The sequence below is a fragment of the Gossypium hirsutum genome, chromosome D05, assembly GCF_007990345.1.
Source record: "Gossypium hirsutum isolate 1008001.06 chromosome D05, Gossypium_hirsutum_v2.1, whole genome shotgun sequence".
Classification (NCBI taxonomy): Eukaryota; Viridiplantae; Streptophyta; class Magnoliopsida; order Malvales; family Malvaceae; genus Gossypium; species Gossypium hirsutum.
In genome coordinates this window covers 23,936,804-23,947,031 of record NC_053441.1, presented here as the reverse complement: position 1 = coordinate 23,947,031, position 10,228 = coordinate 23,936,804, and the positions used below count along the sequence as shown (strand labels likewise).

Genomic DNA, 10,228 nt, shown 5'->3' with positions numbered 1-10,228 from the left:
GACCAAACTCGTTGTTTTAATAAAATTAAACCGTTTATTAAAAACAATCACTTTTACGAGGTGACCTAATCACACCTCATCAAAAAGGATTGGTGGCGACTCCCGTTTTTTTGTTTTCATCAAAACCCAAGTCGACCCCATTTTCCATCCAAAAAATGGTGGCAAAAACATTATTACAAATGTTATATCATATCAATTTTTATTTTCACATATTATTAAAAAATTAATTAATGGATTAAACGATTATTATTTATGTAAAAAATGGAATTTCAAATTTTAAAAAATATAGGGATTAAGAATAATGAGAGTGTAGAACATCTACATTTACAACTTTACAAGGATTTAACTATTAACATTTAAGTTAGGATTGACATTTTGAAATTAAAAAGAAACAGAGATTAAAATTGATCAACTCAAAAAGTAAAGGACTAAAATGAACCAAATTAAATTATATGGATTAAATTCATAACTTATACAGAGTACAATGACTAATAACAACATTTGGCCTTAAATAAAAGCCTTAGGACATAAGCAAGCTGCTTTGCAAAGACGAGATGACGCGTCTTATCCTCGCAACCAAAATACAAGTAAAATAAAATAAAACAAATCTATTTTTTTTTCCTGTTCTAATCCAATCATATAAAATACTAAACCCTCCAAGCCATTTTTCGTTTTCCTAAAATTTAGGTCTCCATTTTTTAATTTGTGCGATCGCGTCTTACCATCATGGATTCATTCTTCAACAAAGGCTTCAAAGCTGCTAAATGGTATTTACTTCTTCTCTTTTTCTTTTTTTTTTCGTTTTCATTTGATTTCTCAGTATATTTCTTTTTGTCAATTTTTCAGTATTCTCATATTCATGTTTACGTTCAATTTTCAATTGATCGATTTTTCTGCTTCTTGTTCTCTGTTTGTTGATCTTGTTTGATGAATAATTTCTTTCTTCTTTTTCATAATTATTAGTTTGATCAGTTTAAAGATTTAGCTTAAATAGTTTCAAGTTTGATCTCTATCGCTCTCTCTCTCTCTCTCTCTCTCTCTCTCTCTCTCTCTCTCTCTCTCTCTCTCTCTCTTTTGGGGGAAAAAAATTGCAGCAAAACTTTACTGAAGTTAACGATTCCGCGGATAAAGTTATTAAGGAATAGGAGAGAGATTCAGATAAAGCAGATGCGCCGCGACATTGCCAAGCTTCTTGAGACTGGCCAAGAAGCTACTGCTCGAATTCGGGTATGTGTATATATACATATATATTTTAATTCACTGTTTATCGAAGTAGATATATATATTTGATACTCGAAATATGCTGTTTTTTTAATATTTTGTGAAGTGAGTTAGGTTTTCCGGTACATTCTAAATTTGCTGTTTTTAGAAGGTATTCTAATTCTTTTTGGTACTACTTGAAAAATGAGTCGATAGCTTCTTATGAGACAATGGTTGGGGGTTTACATTTTAGGTGGAACATATAATAAGGGAAGAGAACATGATGGCTGCTCAGGAGATCCTCGAACTGTTTTGTGAGCTTATTGCCGTCCGGCTTCCGATCATAGAGACTCAAAGGTTACTGCTTGAAAATTTTGGATTCTCATCTTTTTTCTTTCTTGATTTTTTTAGTATTTCGAATTTGATTCAATTGCTTTGGGTCTGAACTGAACAAGTTGGGTAGGATGAATTTTGCAATGTAGCAGCTAGGTTGTGGTATCAGCTTTAGGTTGAAGGATGGGGCCAAATATTTGTAGAAGGCCTTTGGAAGTTGAGTGGAAAGTAGTTTGACCAAATTCTTCAGGTTGAGGATTACATTTTAAAGGAATAGTAACTTAAAACTGGGGTTCTGTGACTAGAACAAAAATCTCAAATTTGTTTTTAATATTTTGAATTTGATTCAATCGCTTTGGGTCTGAACCGAACCAGTTTTGTAGGATGAATTTTGCAAAGTACCAGCTAGAATGCGGTATCAGCTTTAGGTTGAAGGATGGGGCCAAATATTTGTAAGGGCCTTTGGAAGTTGAGTAGAAAGTAGTTTGACTGAATTCTTCAGGTTGAGGATTACATTTTAAAGGAAAAGTAACTTAGGCCTGGGGTTCTGTGATGAGAACAAAAATCTCTCATTCTATATCGTTTCATTAGTTAGGAGTTGGTGAACTGCCATAAGTCATGAACATCAAATTATTGTCTTTAATATGGTTTCATTGAATGTTTAGTTCTGTAAATTCTCCATAGTTCTCATAATACCTTTCTCCTATGCATTGCCTTGCCAATATTAGAATCTTGGGGTGCCTTGCATCTGTGAAGCATTGGAATTTTTCTGGAGGTAGAACAATGTTTGCCTAGGTTATAAACAGCACATGTTACCTACCTAAGTAATGTAAAAGCTACACTTGATGTTCTTTTCTAGATGCACTTTCACCTGTCAATGAAGTTCTATAAATTTCTCTGCACTTATTGCTGTGACTTTGTTGCCTTGATGAATGACATTTTTGCAGAATTCTGAATTTTGTTTAATTTGGATATCTTATATGCTCACACAAGAAGTTGATAAGTTATAAAAAATTTGAAATAAAGAAGAGAGTGTTAAAAGCACACTGCATGCTGTGGAATAAAAATTTGAAGAATCATCCTTTTTCAGGGAATGTCCTCTAGATTTGAAGGAAGCAATATCTAGTGTTTGTTTTGCTGCACCAAGATGTGCCGATCTACCAGAGTTGCTGCAGGTTCAAATGCTATTTGCTTCCAAGTACGGGAAGGAATTTGTATCAGCTGCATCTGAGCTGAGGCCAGATTGTGGTGTTAATCGTCAGGTATTAGAAGTTGTACGATTTGTTGTGTATTTCATTTTATATTTTCATTCTTCTGGTTGACATCCTCTTAAATGCAGTTGATAGAATTGTTATCTATACGTGTTCCTTCACCTGAAGTAAAATTGAAGATTCTGAAAGAAATTGCTGAAGAGCATGAGTTGGAATGGGATCCAGCTGCTACTGAGTCTGAGTTTTTCAAACCACATGAAGATTTATTGGTAAGTAAATTTAGACTTCGTTTCTCTGTTCCTGTATCTTTAAGACACCTTTTTTTGTTCTCAGAATGGCCCAACAAATCTTGAGACTGGGTCTAAGTTACCCCCTCCTGTGGAGAAACATGATGAAGCATTCACTTCTGCCGCTAATCGTGCCCAAACCGAGCAGCCTGATTCTGATTCGGACTTTGACCCATTAGATTTTCCTCAAGTTCCTAATGTGTCATTGAAGCCAAGCACTAATGCTGCATCAGCACCGGTAACTAACCCACTGTCATCAGCTGCTCCAGAACCTGAAATTGATCATTCATCTAGACATTCTGGAGCTTCAAGACATGTGTTACAAATGTCCCCTTTGGAGCCTGATATGACGCAAGAACATTCATTAACCAAAGAAAGTACAATGCCCAACGATCCAGCTGGAGCCAAAGAAAATAAACAATTTCTGCCATTCATTTCTTCTCCACCCGTATCTGCTTCACCAATTTCTGAAAGACCAAGTGATCCAACACCTGCGATTTTGAAAACAAATAGCGAGGCCAACATAGATCTGGAGGATGTTTTAGCTGCTGCTCAGTCAGCTGCTGAAACTGCTGAGCGCGCTGCAGCTGCAGCTCGGGCAGCAGCAAGTCTTGCACAAGTCAGAATTGCCGAACTTACACAGAAAAGGAATGGCCAGGTCAACGAGGGTAGCTCTGAAAACAATTTTCATACAAATATCCCTCATCAACCAGCTAGTATGGAAAACCCGAGTTTTGATCATCTACACTCTTTTACCTATCCCATTGATGCTTCGTATTCTTTGGACTCCAACACGGTACGTCAGGATCAGGAGAACAAGGGATTTGAGGCAGCAGATGTTCCTTCAGTGAGCAAATCTAAAGAAGGTTTGGATTCACCGGTTTCCAGAGACGATGCACTTGAACAAGAGCAGCATCAACAACTGCCGCAGAGATTGCCGTCTATGAATGATGATTACTTATATCCAAACCTTTTTGGATCTGGTGATTCTTTTAAACGTACATAATTCCCCTACTCGTTACGGCTACAGTGGGCTTGTGTTGGTTGGATTTAAATTATAACAGTTTCCAGATATGGTGTCCATCTTCTTCTTTTTTTTTTTTGTAAAATAGTCGGAAAAACGTTGCCTTGGAAATAAAAGTTTCTGCTTTTTTTTTTAACTAGCTCTAGCAAAGTCGTTTATCAGTCCTTAAAATACAAGTATTAAGAAAGAAATCAGGATTTATATAGTGTGATGAATACAATGCAGAATGGAATGGGCTTTCAGGGATACACTAGTTTTAAATCCGTGATATAAAAGAATAGAAGAATTTATATGTAACATGAATAAATTTAATAATTTTTTTATAAAAATAATTTTGTATTATTAGATAGGCTTTAAGTGGCAAATTAATTATTATATTATATCCCGATTTTTAGATTGATATATAGTGTTTAATGTGCTTGTTCTTATTGATTGGTCATGTTTTGAGTAACTTGAGATCTTCAAGACACAGTTTTAATTTAAAATAACGATTATCCAGCATAGCTGTGAATAATTTTTGCTGAAAATAGTTGATGTTTGGAACAATTTTTGTTTTGAATAACTGCGATTTAGGATAATAGCTTTTATTTAGAACAAAATTATATTTTAAGAAGAGTCATTATTTAGAACAATCTTTTTTAAGAATAATTATTATTTGGAACAATTTTTATCAAGAACAATTATGTTGAGAATAATTCACATTTGAAACAAGTTAGAACGACCCTTATTTAGGAAAATCTCTCCTTCAATAATAATCTGTCGTTAAGAATAGTTTGCATTCCAAAAGATATTTTATAGAATCTATTTCCCATGGTACTACTTCATCAAAGTAAAAAAGGTGAAAATAATCTCAAAATATGGTAATGTTCTTAAATTGTCTTCACTCTTAAAATGTTCTAGAGAAATTATCTTGATGAATAAAAAATAGAGTTAGTTAAAATATTTTATTTTTATTTATTTATTTATTTATTTGTAATTTCCGCCGTTTTTTTTCTAAAACATAGTGAACAAGATTTCACTATTCCACCCTTCACCATTATAACTTAAACTCTTTATTATAAAATGAAAATAATGCCTTTTTAACTTACATTATTCGTTATTACATTCCTATTTAATGCTTAAATTTGTAACTTCCATTACTAGACGTTATAAGTAGAAGCCCTTCATAGTTTGTGGAAGGACATATTTTCAGAATTCTAACTCCCAAAGCTATCTTTAAAAGCCTTATTTTTAATTCTTTCTTCTCCTTACAAATTACCATTTGTTATTACATTCAATATCACAGGGTCTATTCTGGTCTTTCTTTCCACTTTTTTCGTACATTTCATTCACTTGTTTGCAATATTTTTTTCTCTCCACCAAAGAATTTTAAAAAACTTCAAAGCAGTATGAGAAGTTGTATGAACTACAGTCAACATAACTCTAAAATTTAGAGTTATAACAATACCCAAATTCGCTCTTCCTTTGGCATATCCAATCCAATTTGGAACCTGTTTGTGAAGAAATCAAATCATGATACTCCCCATACAATATAATTACTTTGTATCATAGTTGAAGCAGTATCAAGTTTAGTGAGATTGTTCTCTAACAAAGACCTATCAATCCACGAAAGTATCATGATACTTTCATCATGTGACAACTACATAATTGTATGCTTTCCCAAGCAAATTGTATGGCTTTACTAGAACTAGTCTATGTGCATTATCAATACATTTTTTTGTCTTGGGCATATATCAACTAGGAATTACATTTGGGGAAAATGGGGTTTGATTCTTTTGTTCTATTTGAATGTCATAGCATTGATGACACTTTCGATTTACTACTATACATTTTCAGAGAATATTCTTTGTTATTTCTCATCACTTCTTTTCTCTTGTCTTCTCCTGCCGACGATTTCATCATTTTCTCTTTGCCGTGGCTTCATCATCTGAAAGATATATATATATATATCCTCTTGGTGGTATAGCCATGCAGATTTACAAAGCTTTGGATCTTATTGTGGATAATTACATAAACTGATTCGAACTATAAGTTGGATCATAGCATTACCATAACTCTTTTAAATCATGTATATATTTATAAATTTCTCAAAGAACGTCAATCAAGCTTTATTAGACAGCTAGGTACACAAGAATTTCCTCTTTTTCGATTGAAAGGAATGGTTGGTTCAGATTCATACCTGCAAAATTGGACTTGTCGTCTGTCATGTAAGTTAACAATGGGCGTTGACAAAGCTGCTACTTCAATTATTCTGTCTCTCATTAAACAATATCCATAGCCATAGGCACCTGTAATTCACCATCGTCTTCTTCGAAAACAACCCAAACCTTGCTTATTTTGGTTTCCATAGTGCATGAAAACTGAGATGATGATGACCCATTATCTCCATTCCCTTCCTTTTTACTTTCTTTACCCAACGTTGTTAGGCAATCGGATAGTGGAGGAGGTGTTGTTGAGGTGCTTGTTGACATAAAGCTAGAGCACTGTTCCAATGCCAAAACATGATCCATGGTGATTATCTGCACATTGGGATACCCGAGATTCTTGTTTTCCATAACTCTTTTGCAGGTTTCATACAGATCGTGAAGTTCCTTGCTTTGGCGTGAAGCTCTCTTGAGTATGTCGCAGGCCAAAGCTCTGGCTGGTCTTGTTAAATCGAAGAACATGTTGATGAGGATTTCGATGCCATCACAAAGCATGATGTAAACCTGGAAGCTCTCTTTCAAGGTATTGACCAAGGCCGCTTGAGCTAAGCTGTCTGCAACAGGCACGATATCACGCGGCGAACAATCCAAGACCCTGTCTATAAACGCTTGACATTTGGGTAACTTACGAAACACCATATCCACCGACTTCTCCTCGTAACACCCGAACTCCAAGCCGTTGAACATAACCGGTTCGAGTTTCCCGGCTTGGTTAATGGCCCATCCCACTCGTTCTTCCAGATAAGCCGCGTAGCTGCGCAGGAACGAAGACCAAGGATCCGAACACTTGCGAAAACTGTTGGTGCTCATCTGGAGATGACCCGAAACATGAGCGCTACGCAGCTGTTGTTCGAAGCAACGGTTGCCACCTCGCAAGAGACGGTGGATGAGAGAAAGCGTTTTGAGAGCAACGAGGCGGTGTCGAGTCTTGCAGAGGCGCCGTGAAATCCTTTCGGCGAGGAAAGGGATGGACCCCGGCGAGTTGGAGACGAGGAAAAGGATCTCATGCATGTATTTGTCTCCTATGGGACCGTTATCGTGGCCGGTTGCTCGCAGCACAGCGATCTCTATATCGGAAAAGGCTTTTCGGTCATGGTGGTTGTATATCATGGCCTTACCGATGGATGCATGATCCTTCACTGACCCAAGAGCTAGGCGGATCTTGTTCTGTATGTGTACCCCCATTTTTTTTTTCTTTTGATTTACTAAGCGTAGATATGATTAAGTTTTGACAATAGGCAGATTATATAGATAGAAAGAGGGGATAGACCCGTTTGAAAATTAATCTGCAATAAGGAATAGATTCTAGATTTTAAAATACACCAGGCCATACAAAAAGTATACATTTCAAAGTTAAATACTAATGTTCTCTGCTCAAATCAAATATTGCATGATTTTGTTACTTTATTATTTAATATGCTCTTGTTGGTGTATATAAATTTATCTCATAAAAACACCTCCTTCATTAGAAAAATGGAAATCACATCATTGGATAAATTATGGTATCATAAAGAACCCATGGAACATGCCCCACTTAGGAGTACAAGATTTAGAGTTGGAAGTAAGGTGTAAAACATATCAAATATAAAATGAAGATGTTGGGCATTGGGTACACCACTAAAAGCCTGGGATTCTGTTTTCTTTATTCAACATTCAACTAAGGAATTGATGGTTAGGGAGTTGAAAACCCAATAAGAAAGTTTGTAGTGCCTTGGGAGAGAAGTCTCCTCTGGATATCAATGAATAATCACATACAATAGCAACTCCAAAGAGTCAACGACCCCCAAAAAGAGTTGTTTTAATTATGTGGTGGGCTGAAAGAACCTCATTCTCCCGAATATGATTCTTCTGCATCAAACTCCCTTCCCATTCGCAGCATCATGTATGCATACATGGTGGTGTATCAATTCGTACATTATCAGCATTTAGTTTTATGAATGACATTCCACCCATTCAAACAAATCTTGTGATATAATAACCGATATTGACTTTGCAAAATGGTAAATGCTCCAACTTTCTCTTTATCACTTGCATTTCTCCAAAAGCATACATATATTTGCTAATAGTAATTGGCCTTACCCCATAGTTCCTCATTTTCAAACATATATCCCCCTAATATGTTCAGCGATGAGGAAACTGAAGCCGCTTCTTCATCTGTCAATCCCATTCACTGTTGCCTCATGTGTTGGTCAAACATAAATTATTGGTTAAAATATCTTGTAAGTCTCTGTATTTTTTATTTTATTTTAAAGTTTAGTTTTTTGTATTTTTATTTTTAGGAATTTAAAATTCAAAGACAATTAAGTCTCTTTCTTCATTGTTAAATAAAATATCTTAATCTTTATACTATAAAATAATCAAATAAAACAAATTATAATAAAGTTAACATTTATTATTTAAAAACAATATGAATCTTATTCTTTTCATTTGCAGTTTAACCCCAATCAAAACATTTCAAATATAGAATCATAAAAACTTTCAAAACGTTAATTTTTAGACAATAATTGATAATTTTTATAAACAGTAAATATCAACGGTACTGAAATCCAGTCTTATTTAATTTTTTTAATAGTATAAGATTAAATTAATTGATTTAATAATAAAAAATTAATTTGATCTGATTCTTACAATAGAAGAACTAATTAAGTACTTTCACTAAAAAAATAAATTGGACTAGAATAAATCGAGTTAATTTGATTTAGTTGATTAAGGACTTCCACATGGTTATTTATAGTTTTGATTTTTCAAACCAAATAAACCAATATTTTTTATTAGGTCAAAATATGTTTTCAATCCTATAATTTAATTTTATACTTTAAAATTCAAACAATTAAATCCTCTTACTTTTCAATTAAAAATTCTAGTTTAATCATTAATACTGTTAGCATTTTTCATCAAAATTCATCAACTTAACATACTTATTTTCCATCAATCATACGCTACGTCGTATCAATGCAATCTAGTCAACATGCCAAGTTGATAAATTTTGATGAAAAAAATAATTATATTAATAATTGGACTTAGATTTTTAAATAAAAAATAAGAGGATTTTAAATTATAACTTATTATGTATAAGTATTAAATCTCTAATTTTATCAAAATACGAAACTAGTAAAATTTAACCTTTTTAGTAATATAAATATTTGCTAAATTCAAAATCCATACCTAAGCCCAAATCTTTTAATATTTAATACCCATACCCATATCCAACCCAAATTAATTTATATATCACATTATCCAACAATCCAACCTAAACCAAAATTAGCAAAATGAACACTAAATTTTATTTTTTTTCGTTTTTTCCTCCTTGAATTGACTTTAGTTGTTGGGTTGATAATTTCAAGTATGTTGGTTACAAAATTTCCTTTTAGTTGCGTCAGATTAAATCTTTAGAGGTAATTATTTTTATAATTAATTAATTAAAAAAAACCTTGGAACTAATAAAATTGACTATAGTGTTATTGATACGGGTATCAGCGAGGGAGGAAAAAGAAGAAGAAGGTGATGATGTTAAAGAGATTGATTCACCTTGATATATGGAGAGCCAGAAAAGGAGGAAATATGAGAGGAGTAAGTTGATATGAGGACAAAAGAAGTTCGGTGCAAAAGGTAGGTGCTTAAGGTTGTTAAGAATAGGGGTGTGCAAAATTCGGGTAAAACCGAAAAAATTCGGTTAACCGACCGAATTCGGTTAATCGGTCGGTTAACCGAATTTTTTCAGTCGAAGGTCGATTAATTATTTTTTAATTTTTCGGTTAACGATTAATTCGGTTCGAAACCGGTCGATTAACCGAATTTTTTTGGTTTAACCGAAAAAATTAATAAATAAAATTATAATATATAAATAAGCCCACTATTCACCTAAACTCAATCCAAACCTAAGTATTCAACCCAACCCAACCCAATTACCCAACCCAACTCAATCATAAAAATTACAAATAATTTAATAAATAAAAATAAAATTCTAAA

At 33.6% G+C, this 10,228-nt stretch overlaps 2 protein-coding genes across 3 annotated transcripts; one reads left to right on the top strand and one right to left on the bottom strand.

Annotated features, from left to right (window-relative positions):
• The first annotated feature begins 538 nt into the window (after window positions 1-538).
• Window positions 539-4,191, top strand: LOC107914061 (uncharacterized). 2 transcript variants are annotated; one of them, XM_016842786.2, is made up of 6 exons: window positions 539-767; window positions 1,095-1,227; window positions 1,454-1,557; window positions 2,624-2,795; window positions 2,873-3,013; window positions 3,078-4,191. In XM_016842786.2, exons 1-6 carry the CDS (start codon window positions 727-729, stop codon window positions 4,035-4,037), a joined length of 1,551 nt encoding a protein of 516 aa, XP_016698275.1. In that variant the 5' UTR covers window positions 539-726; the 3' UTR covers window positions 4,038-4,191. The 2 variants fall into 2 exon arrangements, with proteins under 2 accessions (XP_016698275.1, XP_016698276.1); XM_016842787.2 differs by having other exon boundaries at window positions 546-767; window positions 1,132-1,227.
• Window positions 4,192-5,499: 1,308 nt separating this feature from the next.
• LOC107914885 (putative clathrin assembly protein At1g33340) lies at window positions 5,500-8,426 on the bottom strand. The gene is made up of 2 exons (XM_016843935.2): window positions 8,339-8,426; window positions 5,500-7,464 (listed from the first exon to the last, which is right to left on the bottom strand). Exons 1-2 carry the CDS (start codon window positions 8,424-8,426, stop codon window positions 6,317-6,319), a joined length of 1,236 nt encoding a protein of 411 aa, XP_016699424.2. The 3' UTR covers window positions 5,500-6,316.
• Window positions 8,427-10,228: the final 1,802 nt, after the last annotated feature.